Source organism: Spea bombifrons, chromosome 3 (genome assembly GCF_027358695.1).
Source record: "Spea bombifrons isolate aSpeBom1 chromosome 3, aSpeBom1.2.pri, whole genome shotgun sequence".
NCBI lineage: Eukaryota > Metazoa > Chordata > Amphibia > Anura > Pelobatidae > Spea > Spea bombifrons.
This window is the reverse complement of record NC_071089.1, coordinates 80273135-80293625: the sequence shown is the minus strand read 5'-3', so window position 1 is coordinate 80293625 and position 20491 is coordinate 80273135. Positions and strand designations below refer to the sequence as shown.

The following is a 20491-nucleotide window of genomic DNA, read 5'->3' as shown; positions in this document are numbered from 1 at the left end:
ATTGGATACATTTTCAGCTTCTATTTTGTTCTAATTTATTATTGTTTGTGATTTTAATTTATTTTACTGACTCTTTTGTGACAGCGCTACGGAATCTGCTGGCACAATATAAATACATGTAATGTAACAGGCATAAAACTATCCTGAATGTAAGAAAAACTGACTTAAGGACTGATTAAGGCCCGAGTCTCGCATTAAGAAAAATAAGACTAGATGGGTGGAATAACTCTTTTCTGCTGTCAAATCCAATGTTTCTATGTTACTTTTACTTTTTTAATATAATCGTCATACTAAATGATGAACTATGACTATAAAAGGCATCAATAGAAAGCTATATCTACCCTCCTTGTAAACATCCTAAATCAGAAAGCACAGTACTATACATGCTATTCGGCTATTCAATCTTTACGCATCACTGGATTATATTGCCCCCCGGGTCCCGCTAATAGCTTTCTTGACAATTTCTCCTCATGGCTTCCCCACTTTGGCTCATCTGATGTCCTCTTTTTCATCTGTGGAGACATCAACATCTCAGTAGACAACTCTTTGAGTCCTGTGGCCTCTAAGCTCCTTTCTATTACCTCCTCTTTGATCTTATACAGTATACCAACTCCCCTTCTCACAATGATGGTCATACTCTGGACCTTATTTTTTTTCTTGCATATCCTCACATACTAACTTTTTTACCCCCCCCGACCATTCCCTTTTATTCTGTTCTCTCATGTTGCCTCATAGTTTTTTCCATTCCTTCCAACACTCTTACTCAGGGTTCGGCAAGGTGTCTTTACACAGATATTGATGTCTGTCCTCCTGCTAGCTCTTTCCAGAGGCGGACTGGACTACCCGCCACTGGAGCAGCAGGGCCAGTTGGCAAGAGGTCGAAAAAAAGGGACCTTTTCCTAATGGACCTTAGTTTCACTGATCCCTCGCAAACTGTCCTGTCTATTGATGCTGAAAGCTGTAATGGAGCACTGAAACTGAGGTCTGTAGGAATAGAGGTAGTTAGGAAGAAAAGGAAAAGACAAAGAAGAGGAGAGATAAAGAGAAAGGCATATAATGAGAAGAGATAAAGAGAAAGTGGAGAGATAGGAAGAAAAGTGACAGATGAGATAAAGAGAAACGTCCGAGATAATGAAGGAAGGGAAGGATTAAAGAGGAAAGATTAAGAGAAAGGGAACAGATGGGCAGAAAGGGGGAGATGAGTAGGAATAGAGATAGGTAAGAAGAAAAGGAATAGATAAAGAGGATGAGAGATGAAGAGAAGGAGATATAATGAGAAGAAGAGATATATTACCTTTCTGATTGCACCTTCAGCATCTTTCCCACTCAGTTGGTATACCTCAAAGTGCCCATAGAACCCCCTCTGTTCTCACTTTACACTACCTCCTTTAGTACCTTTAGTACCTGTATATTGACGACACTCAGATCTACCTATCCTCACTTGATTTCCTTTCCTCTTAAATCGTGTCACTAACTGCCTTGTCTCTATTTCTAACTAGATGTCTGATCGATCCCTAAATTAATATACAGTAACAAAAACATGAATACATCTTTTTTTCCATCTATGATGTCACACTACTGGCTTTGTATAATTTATGCGGCTTGAATTTGTTTTCATTTCTGAAGACTAAAAAATATGCTTGGTAGCAACAGAGTCATTGAGAAGGGTGGTGGTATTTACCTCCCTGGACAATTAACATACTGTTTGCTTGTTTTGTTTTAATATTAGGTGTCCCAGCAAGTTGGAGATGTTCTTTCACAGCTCAGCCTTCTTTCAGAAGCTACACAAAAAGCAAAGAGCCCACAGTGCATATCTAATGAATTAAAGAACCTGTCCCGAAGTATCAGAGACATCACAGGTCTCATAAATAAGTTGATGAAAAAGGATACGTCTCTCTTTCAAGAAGTCTCACTTCTCCATTCACATGGCCTTCATTTCAACACTACAGACAGTATGGAAATTTTACGTAGGTTCTACAAACTGCTTCAAGGGAAAGTCACGTTGCTTTCACATAACCTGAGACAAAAATTATGCAGGTGACAACATTAAAGCCTGTGGAAGTGGCAATTCCCAGATATGTGGACTGAACAAACATAAAAACTAATATGTGGCATCTATTACCAGGAGAGTTATTTACCTTATGAAATGCTGAACATGGCCAAGCGGCTGAAACCTACGCATGCTACCCACACAAAAATGTGGAATTAAACCAGACTTGACAAATACCTTTACATAAAATATAAATATACAAAATCAATGACAGTCTCAGGGAAGTGAATGAAACTACACTCATGGTCCATCTATCAAGGACAATGATTGGTTGGTTTACGGTACTTTCACCCATATAGTGTGCATGTGGGGTTTAATGTCTATGGTACTGGTGAATGACAAACCTCATCAGCACTATGAAGATCTATGTTCTGTGTGTGCAGCTTTGTGTGACACCTAACAAGGTCAGATAAAACAGTTACAGATGGATTCCTGTGTAGCTATATTATTTTGTGCCTTGCATTTAATGTTATTCTAACAAACATTTGCAAAAAATATAAAATGATCAATATCAGATATACTGTGATTGGTGGGCAAAGAAAGAACATATTATGTTACCTAGTGTGACTTTATTAAAGAACAACAATTAGCAAACTCCACTGGGCTCTGTGGAGATTGCTCCATGTGTACCATACCTAGAAAAGGCAATACTGGCCAGAGTTCTAAATATATCAGTTGCCACAGAAAGCAATAGATTATCCTGCTGATTATTCCACATTCCACTGGTGGAGAGTATGCCACATGTCAGGAGATGTCTTCAGAGAAACACATCTCCTGCATGGCAAATAGGGGGGGGGGATGCATAGGGAGAAGAATCTGCAAAAAAAACCCATACATTTGCAAGGGAGATGCTAAGTTCATTTAAAGGGACCTCCTAGTTATCATTTCCTTTAAAATACACTGTATTTGCCCGAATATAGGCCGCACCCCCCCTTTAAGTCTTTAAAGTGGGGGTGCGGCCTATATACGGGGAAGTGTATACACGTATTGCGTAGATGTCCCCCGCCGGCCCCGCAAGACCCCCAGGAGTCTGCTTTGGTAAGTCTAGGGGGGCACATCTTGGGGGCAGGGTGGCAGCATATCTCGGGGAGGGGGGAGTGGCAGCATATCTCGGGGGTGCAGAGTGGCAGCATATCTCGGGGGCAGAGTGGCAGCATATCTTGGGGGGGCAGAGTTGCAGCATATCTCAGGGGGGCAGAGTGGCAGCATATCTCAGGGGGAGGACAGAGTGGCAGCATATCTAGGGGGGAGTGGCAGCATATCTCAGGGGTGCAGAGTGGCAGCATATCACGGGGCAGAGTGGCAGCATATCTTGGGGGGGACAGAGTGGCAGCATATCATGGGGCAGAGTGGCAGCATATCTTGGGGGGGACAGAGTGGCAGCATATCTCAGGGGGGCAGAGTTGCAGCATATCTCAGGGGGGGGCAGAGTGGCAGCATATCTCAGGGGGGGCAGAGTGGCAGCATATCTATTACAAACATTTTTCTTTAAAAAAGCACCTAACTTTTAGGGTGCGGCCTATAATCGTGTGCGGCTTATAATCGAGCCAATACGGTATATGATAGCTTCAGTGTCCCTTTAAACATTTTTGTGGTGTTTTTATTTTCTTAATAATTTGCAGAATACAATAAAAGAGCTGTTAAGGATTATCAATGGGACAGCATCTTTAACTTCACATATCTATGTGAAATATTATAAGTACATTTCGTTGAGCGCACAGCTCAAAATCCATCAGCTAGAACTCCTACCACATGGCACATCTGCAGCTCTTAATTAGAAGGGAATCACTGCGCTATTAGCCAAAATTCACTGTAACTGTGTTTAACTGGTTTTGACTTAAGCAATCAGTGACTCTCATTTTATTGCTACCTGTACACAAAGGTTTATACATCTTAGAACTCCCAACTTTTCACTAAATGTCAGAATACAGCCACCATCGAAGAACAAAAAAAATCCTTGCAACTCTATACTAAAGGTTGAACTACAACATAAATTATCTTTTTGCTTAGTTTGTATTATCAATAGGCAACAGTAAGAATTTATGTTTTTTTTGTATTGTCCTAATGAATTGCACAATCCTAATGTTACAGACGCGACACACTATATATTGAGCCAGACATTGACAGTGGTACACTATAACTCCCATCATGTTATACTGAACCAGACAATGAGGCTGGTACAGCATAATTTCCATAATTATATACTAATCCAGACATTGACAGTGGTACAGCATATCTCACATCACTATACTGAGCCAGACACTGATTGTAGTACAACTTAACTATCACTATATACTTAACCACACATTGACAGTGGCACAGCATAACTCCCATCATTATTCAACTTAACTCCTATCAATATATCTAGAACCACACATTGACGGTGGTACAGCATAACTCCCATTGCTAGATAATGAGCCAGGCATTGACTGTGGTACAGCATAACTCCCATCACTTTATACTGAACTAGACAATGAAGCTAGTACAGCATAACTCCCATCACTATACTGATCCAAGCACTCATTGTAGTACAACTTAACTCCAGTCACTTTATACTGAGCCAGTCACTGAGAGTGGTACACCTTAACTTCCATCACACTCTCACCCACACATTTCCTCATGCTTTATCACATTCTCAGAATGTTTTCCTACCTTTCCCATGTCCCTGTGTCCTTTGCTGCTGCAGCTCCTCTTTCTCTTCTTCTTCCTTCTCTTTTTGTTCCGCCTTCCGTGGTTGCGGCTTCACTGCTGAGCTACGGGAATATCATATTACGGTACTCATCATTAATAGCCAGCATGCATCGCAAGGGACCAGGATATGGATGTCTGTATAAACAGACCTTCCACTCCCTAATTCTTGGGACAATAGGAGGGAGATCCATGATCTCCCCAACTCTGGCCCTTCTCCCCCAGTGGTGGGCAGTATAGTCTGTCTCTTGAGAGACGCACACCCAGGGCTGAAGGCCTCCCCATGGGGATAGACCACTGGTGCATGGGTCTCCCAACCCTCGCAAACCCTTGGGACTTGGTACTTTTTCCCCCCTTCTCCCTCAGTGGTGGGCAGTATAGTCCATCTCTTGAGAGACGCACACCCAGGGCTGAAGCCTCCTCATGGGGCAACACCACTGGTGCATGGGTCTCCCAACCCTCGTAAGCCCTTGGTACTTTTTCACCCCAGTGCTGTTGGCTGCAGAGATCTATATGAGGTCAAATAATAAGACATTGCACAATACCTTGCGCCTTTAGTGTGGCAACATCATAACTGGGAGTGCAGGCAGACCAGTGGTGCAAAATGTTATACTGCTTTACGGGGGATTTTTGTGTGTGATTTGGTAGACAATGCGTGCACTAGTTCAGCTGAGAGTAATCTGTGTTAATGAGTGTGTCAGTGTGGCATATCTTGGGGGCAGAGTGGCATATAGGGGGTATAAGGCATACCAGGGAGGCAAAGTGGCAAATAGGGGGTATAAGGCATATCTGGGGAGGGCATAAGGCATATCTGGGGGGCAGAGTGGCAAATAGGGGGTTATATGGCAACTTGGGGGCAGGTTGGCAAATAAAATGAAATAAAAACAAGAAATGCATTTTTCTCAATCATAGTTTACATGTGAATTTATATTTACTAGTAAAACATTTTTGCAATATCAACTAAGGGATAACACAACAGTACAAGGTAAATGAGTCAATTAACACAATACAAACAAGCGGAAGACCACTGTCAGTCTACCCTAATTAGGTTGTGAGAAAGCTGATGAAGTCTGAGTAGATCGACTATAAATGCTAATGATCATATACAAGTTGTCATTCACCTTGCATTATTGTGTCATTCCTTAGCTGATATTGAGCTTTTTTCAACTCTTAGTTTAACCTAGTATATACTACTACATCTCTTATGTGAAGTATTGTAATATGCCTTTTTTGAGGTAAAGAATGCAAACATTCCATTTGTTACAAAGCACTTTAACATACATCGTGAGCTGCACAAGGCAGTAACACAATGCATTTAGGCATGTAGATGTAGTCAAGGCAACTTTCTGAAGTTCAAACCAAGCATCAGAATGGGGAAGAAAGGGGATTTAAGTGACTTTGAACGTGACATGGTTGTTGGTGCCAGATGGGCTGGTCTCAGTATTTCAGAAACTGCGGATCTACTGGGATTTTTCACGCACAACCATCTCTAGGGTTTACAGAGAATGGTGCGATAGAGAAAATATCCAGTGAACGGCAGTGGTGTGGACAAAAATGCCTTCTTGATGTCAGAGGACAATGGAAGACTGGATGAACGTTGTCTGGTCTGATGAGTCTCCATTCCAACTGCAACATTCAGACAGCAGGGTCAGACTGTGGCATAAACAACATGAAAGCATGGATCGATCCCGCCTTGTATCAATGGTTCAGGCTGGTGGTAGTGGTGCAATAGTGTGGGGACATTTTCTTGGCACACTTTGGGCCCCTTAGTACCAATTGAGCATCGTTCAAACAGCCCATGTGAGTATTGTTGCTGACCATGTCCATCCCTTTATGACCACAAAAGGGGCTCCAACCCGGTACTAGCAAGGTGTACCCAATAAAGTGGCCAGTGAGTATATATATATTTATATATATATATATATATATATATATATATGTATATATATATGTATATATATTGCAATGCTTCATTGTATTGTTTCTTTCATTGTTTTCAAAGGCAAAGGTTAGAATGCATAAGCATCTGACACATCCAGTAAAGCAACACTGATAACACTAGGGTAAAGGGGAAATAACAAAAATGATATTGATGAAAAGTACATTGTTAAAATGACATCATTGGTAAACATGAATAAGTCATGTGACAAACTCTTTATGCACTTTATGGATCTTTTATGACTTTACAAGATTGTGTAAAGATTAGATAAAAAAAATACCATGTTGGGCCTCTGTACTCATTTTTATGAGGTTATATGAGTTACACTTAGTGTACATGTGAGCATAATGTGAGAAATATATATATACATATAGAAAGTTGAATCGTTTTCTATCCCACAATCTAGGCTTGATATTAATTTCTTGGGAATAAGTGTTCCGATTCAAATATTTTCACAGCCTGTGTGTGAAGAGTGATCATCGCTATTCTAAATTCTGTGACAAATAACAGGAAATGTGAAAAGTCTTAGGGATACATAGGAGACAGGTCAGCAAGTCATGTGAAATAAATGAGGTATTTATTATGGAACACATCCATAAAGTAGTCAGTGTACCCTGCATTTTTTAATCTACGGAAATCTCAGTCGCATTCCAGGAAAAATAAAATGCTTCCTTAGTAGAATAGTCACTGAATATGGGGAAATCTAACTAGCTTATAATGGAGGCGTATGTGATTGTTTTAAAAGATCCATGAATAAAACGTGCATGCACACACATAAGTGTGTACATGTAAAAATGTCAGGAAATACCAAGTAACACTAAAAGTGTTTTTATCTAATGGCAAAATAGCTTTCATGGTCATTCACTGTATTAATCTCTACCACTTCTGCTGTAAGGGTATTCCATGCATCCACTACCCTTTCAGTAATGTTTCCTGATATCCTCTTGTTGCGGTAGTATTTCTTCTTTTAAATAAACTCTTTTCCATTATCATGCTGATTCCGTTTGAGTTCTTGTTACTTCTTTTTTCCAGAGTATAAACGTTAAGGTCCTTTAACTTTATCTGGTAAGTTTTATCCTACAATCCATTAACCATTTTAGTAGCCCTTCTCTGCACTTTCTCCAACATTTCTATATCCGTCTGGAGATACGGTCTCCAGTACTGTACACAATACTCCAAGTGAGGCCTCACCAGTGCTCTGTACAACGGCATGAGCACTTCCCTCTTTCTACTGCTAATACCTCTCCCTATACAACCAAGCATTCTGCTAGCATTACCTGCTGCTCTACTGCATTGTCTGCCTACCTTTAAATCTTCAGAAATAATTACCCCTAAATCCCTTTCCTCGAACGTTGAGGTTAGGACAGTTTCAAGTATGCTATATTCTATCCTTGGGTTTTTATACTTTACTTTGCATTTATCCACGTTAAACGTCAGTTGCCACAGCTCTGCCCATTTTTCCAGTTTACCCAGATCATTTGCCATTTGACGTATCCATCCATGAACATCAACCCTGTTACAAATCTTTTTATCTCCAACACAAAAAAAAAACTTGTGGAAGAGCAAGCCTGAAGATCACAACCCACAATATATCTACATATTATCCTAATGCCATTACCATTTCACGACCAAGTGTATTTTGTACTCTAAACAATCTTTTTGCAGTTTTTACTATGTTTGTTAAACCATTATTTTAAGGCTTAGTGTATCCACACAATATATAGTTTTTCCAGCAGAAATAGGGCTTTTGATTGAAAATATGTTCATATCCTTATACCCCACATGCATAATTTTTAGGTTTTGGAGGATGGAGCATTTACAGCTTTCCATTCTTTTTTAAAATGTTTTATTTACCTGAGTTATGTACTAGAAGCAAAAAGTGTTTTGAAACATTATAGATTTTAAATTTGGGAAAATAGACCAAATGATTCGGACAAATTTTTGGTTTAGTTTTTGGTTCATTCGTTTTGGAACAATAAATGTAGTTTCCTGGCCTTTCAGTTCAGATGAAATTCAGAAGGTTTGTTCCATTTGGAAACTAAATTTGTTGTCATTCATCCTCTCTCATACTTTCATTCAAATTAATTTTTAAAGATTAGAGCAAGTAATTTGGTATAAAACCAACATTACTTGCACAATAACCTTCGCAACACATTTATGTAAACATATATACACATCACTGTGAGTTTGAAATAAAACAAACCTTTACGCCAGGTCCTGAACATGGACATATTTAAACTATGATGTCGATGGGGTTAAAATAAGCCATTATTTTATATATGTGCAAGATCCAAACCTGAACTCATTAATACAACATCTGTGTCCCAGTCATGCTGATAATTGTAATCGTTGTGTTTATAAAAATGGTTAGTCTTTTTTGATATGCAAAAAAGCAATCTCTCTATTTTTTGTAAATAAGAATTAACTCTTACCAAGACGGTTGTTTGGCGAACGTCTGATTTAAAAGAGCTTCCTTGATCGCCTCCTAAGCTTAAACAAAGGCATTCGGCGACCACGAAAACCCACCCAAGGGCACACTGTGACCGCTCTGGAGAGTGGTCACAATCACTACCGCAAGGGATTTTGCCTCACAAGATGGCGGCAGGCACCCCTTTAAAAAAAAACATGTTTCCAAGGGGGTCTCTCCAGCTTTCTTATCGCAATGTGATTAGTAAAATGCGAGCCGTGTGAAGTACGCGAGGCTGGGGATGCAGCCAAGCGTGGCGTCCCATAGTAGGTCTAAGGCGTGCAGAGGGCTCCAAGGGCCTGGACGGAGGTAAGGGGTGTCTGAGCTGCGAGTGTGCTCGCCTGGGGGCCTGACAGGGTGTCTAGTTTTCAAAAATATATGGTTTGATGGGGTCAATTGGATTGGCCCGGCTTTAAAGATGGCCCAATTAGGACATGCAGACAGATGGAGCAGATGTCAAAATTCCAAGTTGAAAACCTGAATTGCGCATGTCCCAAATGTGGCCTTTTAGCCTCCAAATAACCTGACAAGCCCATGCATGGAGGGTATCACTGTACGCAGGAGATGTTACTAAACACATATGGGGGTCTTGTTTGACAGTGGCATATACCAGGAGCTATAAATTCATACCTGGAGTATAATTTGTTTGATATAAAACACAAAATACATTGCTACCACAATGTTTTACAAATACCACATGAGGCAGAATCACCAGAGATGGGAAAAAATGGCTACTTGTACTTATTGTCCTAAAAATTACAAAAAATGTTTTTAAAAAACATAAAAACATTGGGTATTTCCAAACTCAGGAGTTTTAGAGATAGTAGAATTTATTCAGCAGGTTTTTTCATTAGCTTTTGCAGATGAGCAAAATATTTTTCAAATAAAAGTGAGAAAGCGCTTTTTTGAAATTTGTCATAATTTTTTTTTATAGGAAATTAGATTTGTTCTGGAAAAAAACAAACAAAATAATATATAGCTTATGCAGGTGCATTAGATGGGAGAGAAGAAATTTAAAGCTAAAAATGAGCACCGCAAAAGTGTTAAAAGAGCCTTGGTAACGATGGGTACAATTTTGTTTTAAAAAACAGCCTGGTCCATAAGGGGTTAACTGCAGATCAGGGGATAATAAATGAAAATTAAAACATTATTGGAGAAGAAAAAAAAGACTGCTCCAACTTTTTTTGGATGGCTCCTAGATCTAAACCAAATTCTTCGACTGTGTCCTGACGGGATAATTTTTAGGACACGGAATAAACAGGGATTCATTTGGCTATAAGGACAGGGTTAGTTATAGCTTGTTTATCTGGTGACATATCAGGCTGGAGTCAAGAAGGATTTTTCCCCCTTTTGGGGGCAGAATTGTAAATAGCTTCAATGCCTTTTTCAGCAAGGTTTCACTTGAACTTTACTTCTTCATGAAAAATTAGCCTACCATTCATGTGAAACCTTTTATATTGTACTAACGTCTCATTTATTTTCCCGCACACAAAAACGTTCAAGTTTACACTTTTAGCTCATAGGTCATGTGAACTAAAGATCATTTTGGCAACTAGTGACGAAACCCTTATAGTGCTGCTAACGATGTATAATAAAGATTGGTGCGGAAGGCGCTCTGTGTAAACACGCGCTTAACGTAAGCATTCGGATTTTATGGTATGTTTATAAGTGTTTAAGTACAATATATGTATTCCGTGCGTAAAAATCCTTAACCCGCTGCCTAGATAGCCATAAACAGCCCGCCAATGTACAGTACGGCTGTATACACCTAAGCCTCTACTACGCCGGTAGTGACGTAGCACACCGGAACAGGAAGTACCACACAGGCGGCGTGCGTGGAGAAGCCGTAGTAAAAAGTAAGTTATTCAGTATAAATGCGTGTTTATTTGTTCTATATCGCAGCAGACGATATTATAGCTTTTTTTTTTTTAAATTGTTATAACGGATGGGTTTTCTGAGCCGATGTTAGTTTCTGTGAACAGAAACAGGGTAGATGACATCTTCTGATTATTGAATGGACGTTAGACAAGTTGTATGGTTATATAATTGCATGGAGCGGGTTGTTATAGTAACTGAGCTACCATTGTGGACTGTATGTGGGTTTTTCTATTCCACTATTAGGATTCGTAGATTTGTTTAGTATGTGCAAGAAATAACGCAGTGTCTGTTAATATTGAAGATGTGTGGATTTAATCACATCACGTTAATGCAGATAGCTTGTGGAGGGTACCACATGACAGTGTGTGGAACCAGAATACACGTTAGATCTGTTCTTCATGTGGTCATGCTATATTAGTATGTTTTTAATGTGGTATGTCGATGGACATGCCATTCATTGTATGTATGTATATGCATAGGGTAAATGAGTGTCACCCTTAAATTAATGTTTCTGTTGCGTACAAACGCTTTGGGATTTATGTATGCTAGCCATTGTATCGAAGGCAATGCTTTTGGCCAAACTCATCTCCTGCACAGTAGTGTGGATGCACAGGATGCTCTCTGTCAGCCAGTTTGAGTTGGCTTGCATGGTTTTCAGGGGATCTAATGACACACAGAGAGAAGTGATTGGCTGCCTCAAGCAGCGAAACGTTATACAGAACACAAACAGTGGAGGTGATGGCCTTGTAAATACACATTAAAGAATTCTGATATACCCATACTAGAGTGCAAGCTCTACAGGGTATGGACTTACTTTCCTAATGTATTCATACCAGTTGTACCTGATTGAAATGTCAGTCTGAATACTGTATCTATTATACATTGTATTCTCTTTCTGGGACTGTAAACTGTAATGCATTAACTAAAATATACATACACCGAGGTAAGCTCCATTCACTCACCATGGGGTATTACTTTTACTTTTAGCACTGCCAGTCACCCTCTCTTTTTCCTGCAGTTAAAAAGGCTCAGCCATGGCAGGCATTTTGTTTGAAGACATATTTGATGTGAAGGACATTGACCCAGAAGGAAGGAAATTTGACAGAGGTCGGTAGCGTCTTTAATTGATTTGTGTATAGGTACGTTTGTGTTCTTTGTTGCCCTTGTGTAAATTCTTGTGTCTGTGTTCCAGTTTCTCGTCTGCATTGTGAAAGTGAGTCTTTCAAGATGGATCTGATTCTGGATGTGAATATCCAGATATACCCTGTGGAGTTGGGTAAGTGTTTTTTTTCTAAGCAACAAGAAGTAAGATCATCACATATTATCGTTGGTATTTAGTTTGGTTTTGTTTGACGTCTGCATAATATTCCAGCATTCATGGAATTTTCATCTTGTATTTTTTTTCTTCCTCAGGGGATAAGTTCCGGTTAGTTATTGCTAGCACACTGTACGAGGATGGGACGTTGGATGATGGTGAATACAATCCCACGGATGATCGCCCCTCCAGGTGCCATAATCTATTGGAAATTCATTAGGAAATCGGTGTGGTAAATTGATGAAGGAAAAATAGTTTGTTCGTAGAATATACATAGCATAGTAATTTAGGTTGAAGAAGACACAGGTCTGTAAAGTTCAACCTTGCAGTTGATCCAGAAGAAGGCAAAAACACAATTGAAGCAAGGTATGCCTTATTGACTCCAAATTTTAATCTGCATCTCTTTATTCCCCCTCTTTCTTTCTCAGGGCTGACCAGTTTGAATATGTCATGTATGGGAAGGTTTACCGAATAGAGGGCGATGAAACATCAACAGAAGCTGCCACTCGCCTGTAAGTAAAATGTGTTCTTTTTTTCGCCTTTGAATTGTCTAAATGTTCTCTTATCCAGTATGGACTTCTGCATGTGTCTTTGAAACCCCTATTATCTCCCCTGCACACAGGTCTGCATATGTGTCATATGGGGGACTACTCATGAGGCTTCAAGGAGATGCCAATAATCTTCATGGTTTTGAGGTAGATTCTCGCATTTACCTGTTAATGAAGAAACTTGCTTTCTGATTTGTGGAAAAGCCTGAATGCAGATGGGGTCGTGCAGCGTTGGATTTGAAGCCCGTTATGATGAACTGATTTCATTTCTCCTCTGGTTTTATATTTAATAAAATATTTTTTTAGTATGTTGTTTCTTTTGAAAATAAGGAATAGGTGATGAGTGAGATCCAAGTTTACTGAGGACGTCCATGCAGTCCTTAAAATGTTACTGTACTAAGGGCTGTTAGGGAACATACCGAGACAAAGAACAGTTATCACGTCAGCACAGATGGAAGATTACTATTCATTTATGAATAAACGCTCAAACAATGTGTACTTTTACATGGAATAGGCCAGCATTGGGAGCATGCAGATGACTGAACATTTTAACGTGCTGACTGCTCTCTGATACATGAACAGCCAGCTTGAGCATCTGCTCCAAGAAGAGGCAGATGCTTTTCAACTTCCTTTATATTAAGGATGTGTTATCCTGGGCCAGCTTTATACCCTTTTTGCAAACGTTTACCTTTTAGTAAGAGGAGAAGCAGCGAGAGTAAAGCACAGTTTCAGTTGCGGAAACTGATGTACCTTGCTTTCTCGAAATTCCAGTAGCTATTGAATTTCAAAGCTTAATTCACGTTTGGACTGTGTTTCTCCAAAGAATAAACAATGCAAAATGACATATGTAAATTTGTATATTGTCTTCCTCTTAAAGGTTCTATTCTACCTACTTTCCTGAATGTAGAACTTTCGCAAGTAAACGCAACATCAGAAACCCCTTTCCTAGTGTTGTACAACGCCTAAATCTGTAGTTTGTCGTCTGACCCACTAACTTATATAGATTGTTGCCATAGGAACTAAAATGCTTCTTAAAAGATCATGTTAAGTTAACAGAGTAAAAAGGCAAATCAAAGTTGTTTAGGATACTAGCGAGTGTAATTAATTTTCTGTCTTAAGTTTATTCATGAAAGCGGGAAAAAAACTATCCCCACTGTATATTCTTCCCTCTACATCATGAAGGAACAAGCCCAATAATGATCTCATGCAAGAAAATTAACTATATAACACATAGTTAAATTGTTCATATTTAAGTCATGCCACTGATTGAATTATGCATTATACAGGGCCAGCTCAACCCTTCATTCTGCAAGGGATTCCCCTTCATAATAACAGAAGAAACTACTTACAAGAAGTATCATTGGTTTAATAGAGCAAACTCTCCTTGCATTCCTACTTTTGCATAGCACCATAAATGCAGCATTTCTGATGTCAAGTCAGATCAGGTCAAAACACCAAGAAATCGAGAAAATAATTTCTGGAGCAAAATCTGAGAAGACATTATAAAATGGTAACCTTTCGTGTAGTATCTGGACCTAATAGTCATCAGTAGTAGGAGAAGCAGTCTCGTGACCTCTGTAGTGTAGCTCTGCCATCACTCCATACGTGGCTCATAGGGAGGAGAGTTGCCAGGATACTCCCACCATGGAAATGGGTGGATCTGGTAAGTCCTTACAGGTTGCCTGCTTGAAGCAGCCTATCATTGTCAGGAAAGTGCTCTCACTGAAATCAATAGGAGCGCTTTCTATAGATATGCACAGGAGTTCCAATTGACCCTAGTCTGCCGGTTGGTGCTCACTGGTGGTAAGTATATCAAGCCAGGGGACATGTTCGGTTGAACGGATCTCCTGCACAAAAAGTAACCAGAGGATGTGCAAAATATATACTGTATAGTGTAATTTGCAGAATCCCACCATGCATTTGCAATAGGGACACCATGGAAACCTAAAGTGATCTCTCGGCTATAGTATGCATTAAAGTGCATTGGCTAGCTGGAGTGTAACTTTTATGGTTCTGTAAGCACTTGAACCATTAATCCTTAATGCCTAATTAAAAGCATGGAAAGTAACCTTGATGTTAATTTTTAACTCTACAAGAGTAGATTAAATGACTAAATGTAAATATTACATGGTACCTTCAAGTTATATCACCAATTTATATGTTCCTTTACCATGTTCCTCTTTCCAGTTTTTATCTCCACAAGCTGATTTAAATAGCTTATATATAATCCTTTAAAATAATAATTACAAATGGTATTGGTGTCTGCAGGGCATTGGCTTTGAGGCAGTCTTCCACTTGATTCACACACTAGCAGTGTACATAGGAACATGCATGCAATGCTGTGGAGTGAACGGAACAAAAACATTTAAGCACAAAAAGGTTTCTTAATAAGCACAATGAACAATAGCAACAGTGAGGTGTTTTTATTAGTGGTGGGGTAGCTGGTATTTAAACTTCTTTATACAATATGTAACCTATTTTAAACTGATCACATTTTGCGCAAGGAAGTGCAGATGTATATGTCTGGTTGGGAACATGTCTTATTCACCACAAATCCCTTGTCGTGGATGACAGTGTAGCCTAATGCTCCAGGTTCCCATGTGCCCAGTTGAGTAGGGAAGACGAGAACCGCATCAAATGATAGATGATCTTCCCCTTGCTTCAAAATATACAGCATCTATTTTACATATGTATGTACACACACATATATATATATATATATATATATATATATATATATATATATATAATAGTTTGTTATTGTACTAACTGTATTTAAAATATTTAGTCTGCCTTTGCATTCATCATGCATCATATTTCCATTAAGATACACATGCCCCACTATGTATCCCTGGCCTGGTTCTTAACTTTGAGATATCCTTGATACAATAAACAGACTGAAAGACCTGAGATTGCGGCAAATTAAGTCTCTTTTATTAATTATACAAAAAGTAAATACGGAGTCCCCGTATAATGCGGAATTCCCTCTCCTCGATGACAACTACGTGCACTCAGCGTCCAGTCAGCACCCAGATCAACCTGCATCTGCCGTGACACATGGGTCCAAAGGGCAGGCTAGGAGGTCAACTAGCTGCCCACTCCTCTCTCTGAGAAATAGAGCTCTGGACCACCCCACCCAGCTGCTTTCTTCGGAGGCGCTCAGGGGCATTATCATTAATGGCCCTCCCATATGCATCCTGGCATGCCTCTGGCAAAAGCCCCATTCAGCCATTGACTGCCTGACCACACAATCAGTGCTAGTTATTGACCGACACCATAACCAGAGGGGTATGCCTGCACCCAGCCATATGCCATTGCCAGGCCCAACCACAAAGTCAGTGCCTAGTTCTGGGCCAAACTGTAGAGGGTGTTTGCTGGCCAACCTTTGGAGGCGGGAAGGCCGGACTACCACTGAGGTGTGAGTAGACTGGACCACTTGGTCTAGCTTGAGACTTCTTGGTCTAGAGACTTGGTCTAGCTTGAGACTGGCGTTTCTTTTCCCAGTCGCCCTTCAGTGTCCTTGAGTCTCTCACGATCAGTGGGTGGGTAAACAAGGCACAAGTGAGTAGTAACAGACCTGGCCCAAAATCCCCTTTGTCTCTGTCCCAAAATTTCCTGCCATTGCAAATGGCCCAGCCTGCTGTAGAGAAGTATTGCATAATGGGCTGGTTAACTTCTATTTTTGGTGTACGTGAGGTAAAGCACCTTTATGGTATTTTCTTAGTTAATTTTTAAGCTATCCTTTTGTTAAGTGGAGATAACTAATTGAGCAGAGAACAGAGATAAGAGTAGAATATATTACCTGCAGATAAGTAGCTTGCCAACTAGCAACCATGGTGATGTTTAGGTCTGTGAGAGTGATGGTAACTTTTTATGGGAAAGGCTAAGAGACAAGCTTCATTATTGTGTGCTACCTCTCTTCAAATGTAGGTTGGTTACCATATGGTTCAATCATGGTGCCGCTAGCATTGTGCTTCTCTCCGTACCCTATAATCATAAGCTGGCTAAGCACTACTTAGGTGGCATGCGCCATTCCAGGTGATAATTTGCCAGCTCTGCATGTGCAAAATGGAGAGATTCCAGGGGCACATAGGATGTACTCCAATAAGGTATAATTTCTATAAAAGTTAAAGAATATTGCCACTATGGTGCCAGTAAATATATGATGGGCACAAAGATAACAAATAACCTGATACACTGTAGATAAAAGGAGCAGTCAAGCCTTTCACTGGGAATGCATATGTTAAATATACGAGAAGGTGTCACATGGCTATGTTAAAATGGTCTTTTCTGCTTTCTTATGACATATTTGTACTTTTTTTATTTACCTTTACTTTCCCTTTAAGCTGCATGACTTGGCAGCTTCAGAAGGGGGGGGTTGAGGTTAAGCTATGACAGGTAAATGCTATGCTATGCTATGCAAGGTGTCACATCATTCATAAGGTATTCTTATCTTATCTTGTTTAACAAAAACCTGACACTTCTAAACAATGCACTGATGATGAATCATGCAAAAATTAAACATAACCTGTTTCCGAATAAGAAAACATTTCCAATTTTTATGTTTAAAGGAGATGTAAAAGAAGGACTTCCTATGGTGTATATAAATAAAAGATAATAATAATACGTTTTAATCACATTTGCAAATACAAGAATGTGTTTTCCTCAGCAGATGCTTAAAGTTAGTGATGTGATGTGTGGATAACTGGTTTCTCTCTTTCCTTCTTCATCTTTCAATATACCCCAATTGATAATTGATTTGTCTATAACTGTTTGGGATGATAACCCACATATCTGAAATATTTGTGCTTTTTGTAGTCCACACTCCATGTCTTTTCTGGCATCCACACTGGGACAGCTTGGTCGGCATACCTGAGAACGCTCCGGGTTTTGTCCGGAGACTCTGAGTGAAGCGTTACTAATGGGAAACTCTGGGTCGTGGGAGCGGCATTGAGGCACGCCCCACTTCCCCATTGACAATAGGCTGGTAAACCCAGGGATGTCGGCAGGACCACCCACTTACGTCGGTGGGTTCAAGGGGCTCTGGGTAGCTGGAGCCAGAAAGTTCCCAGGTACTTTGGTTGAGTATTGTTTTGGAGTTGGGGCAGGACCTCCCGTCTGCCTTACTCGAAGACCCTAAATCTGAGCACTGTCAGGTGGCCACATGGTAGCCGTGATAGAGGTATGTGCTGCACCAGCTCACGGCGCCCATGTCAACTGGCCCATGTGATCTCAAATGTGCCACTTTTGCAAAAATCTAGATTGTCCAACAGAAAACAAGATAGTTGGAAGGTGTGCAGAATGCGTTATATCCTGAGTCACCTCTGGGCTATAGCCATTTTAAGAATTAAATGCAGGAATGATGTTCCTGCCCTAAACGCATGAAGTGTAACAAGAGTGATAAAGTGTAATACATGTGAGGGGGGAAACACTTGGTCCTACAGCCTTGAGGCTGGTGCTGCTATGAAGCCTGAAGTATATTTGGAGCTTGATGATGGTAAGCACACAGAGTGCTACTCTGGACTCTTCATTGCACTTTTTTCTAGCCTGTACCTCCCAAGTATCTAGGAGTGACAGTCGCTTTTTCCTCCTATCTTTTCTATGAGCTCATGTTTTCTGGATATGAGTGTATCACAGTGTTCTACAGCCCTAAAGGTCACAATAAAGTAAATACAGCGGGAAATATGTTTATATATTACATTGTGTAAGTTAAATACAGTATTCTTCTTATAAACACCTTATGCACAGCTATCAATAAGCATACCTGGGAAATTTTTGGCTCCGGCTAACTGAGCCCCCTTGCAGGGTGTGGGTAGGAGGTCCTGCTTACATCGTTGGGTGCTTGCGCTGATCTCGGTGGGCAGTTCCGCTGATGTCATGAGACACATGCCATTTTTGGAGGGGAAGTGAGCAGGGAATGGGGAGTTCCCAGATATGTCAATAAGTAACAGTTTTGGTGGTTGGAGTGAGCTGTTCCTTTTGGATTCAACCCCACCCTTGTAGACTTCAGTGCCCCCCCTTTGGAAGAGGACATACTCATGCAATTCCACCCTGTGCTATGTGCAAAGCTACAGTATGTATAAAGTACGTGGAATTTGCAAATGTAGGAACCCATGTAACACCCATGTAACAGGAGGTTCGACATCAAAGACATACTTTGTGTCTGTATCTTCATGTCCCTGCCTAGAATTCCTAGAGAGCATTAAAAACTTTGCACACTTTGAACTCAGGCCCATATTGATATACATCTTTTACCTTGCTGTATATAATCTATACGATTTATAATATAAATTGGTTTTCTGTGTTGATTTAGATACTAGAGCCAGTTGGGAAATGGGTAATTAGGCCAGGTTAATACTCCAGGCTTGTCCATAGATAAATACCACTGACAAAAATCAACATGCAAGAAAGATAAAAATGAATGCAATGTGGATATGACATATCTTATGCAGAAAGTGGTTTGGACACAGGATAAACTAGTTGTGTTTTTATCCAATTATCCTTTACAGTATATCCTTAAAAGGTTTGGGTATAGCACGGGACTCAAACAAAAGCTGTATGGAAAGCAACCCCATGTTGACCTTATGAACATACCTGGGAATTCTCTGGCTCCTGCTTGATTGTTTGGAGGTCCTGCAGTAATGTATGAACAGATATATACCGTATTGGCTCGATTATAGGCCGCACCCTAAAAGTTAGGTGTTTTTTTTAAGAAAAAATATGATTCTTAGTGTAATAGATATGCTGCCACTCTGCCCCCCCAAGATATGCTGCCATTCTGTCGTCGTCCCCCGAGATATGCTGCCACTCTGCCCTCCGCCAAGATATGCTGCCACTTTGTCCCCCCCTGAGATATGCTGCCACTCTGCCCCCAAGATGTGCCCCCCCCGACTTACCAAAGCATACTCACTGGTATCTTACAGATTTTAAGAGAAAAAGTGTGAGGAAGGTCCACGCTTGTAAGGAATCGCTCCAGGAGTCTTGGTTAACAAAGCTGATACCAGGCAGAGGAAGATGAAGAAAGAAGAATAAGAAGAGGCAAGAGAAGATGCAGAGCTTTGGAAAAGTAGACAGGGACACAGAAGTGGTCGGTGGAGAAGGTAGGGAGACATTCAGAGAGAGCATGAGAGAGTGAGACAGAGCGTGCAAGAGTAAGAGTGTGATAGAGCCTGAGTAAGAGTGAGTGAGCTGTGAGTCTTTCTGGCTTCTCGGGGGTTTGCCCCTGACCCACAACAAATCTCACTGAAGCCCATTTTCCAAACCTCTGGTATTATATCTTTGGGCAGACTGGATGGGCCTCATGGTTCTTATCTGCCGTCACTTTCTATGTTTCTATATAGTGGGGTTATGGCCTTCATCATTGACACCGCTGTGCAGAAGTTTATTCTCTAAAAGGGGGATGGGGAACTTGTTGGCTAGACCCTTCTCCTGCTATGCATCTCACCAATACATTTGTCTATGTGCCCCACACATTTGCATGCAGTAATGCAAAACAGTAAAACAGGCACAATACCATTTTTAATTCATCTCCTACTAGGATACATAGTCTTAACAGCTACAACAAAAGTGAGCAGTGTAAGATGCCGATGAGCAGAGCCAACACTGC

At 40.4% G+C, this 20491-nt stretch overlaps 1 protein-coding gene across 1 annotated transcript; it reads left to right on the top strand.

Annotated features, from left to right (window-relative positions):
- The first annotated feature begins 10902 nt into the window (after positions 1–10902).
- POLR2H (RNA polymerase II, I and III subunit H) lies at positions 10903–13737 on the top strand. Its single transcript, XM_053459003.1, has 6 exons — positions 10903–11000; positions 12041–12129; positions 12215–12298; positions 12436–12529; positions 12766–12849; positions 12960–13737. Exons 2-6 carry the CDS (start codon positions 12057–12059, stop codon positions 13075–13077), a joined length of 453 nt encoding a protein of 150 aa, XP_053314978.1. The 5' UTR covers positions 10903–11000; positions 12041–12056; the 3' UTR covers positions 13078–13737.
- The last annotated feature ends 6754 nt before the right edge of the window (positions 13738–20491 follow it).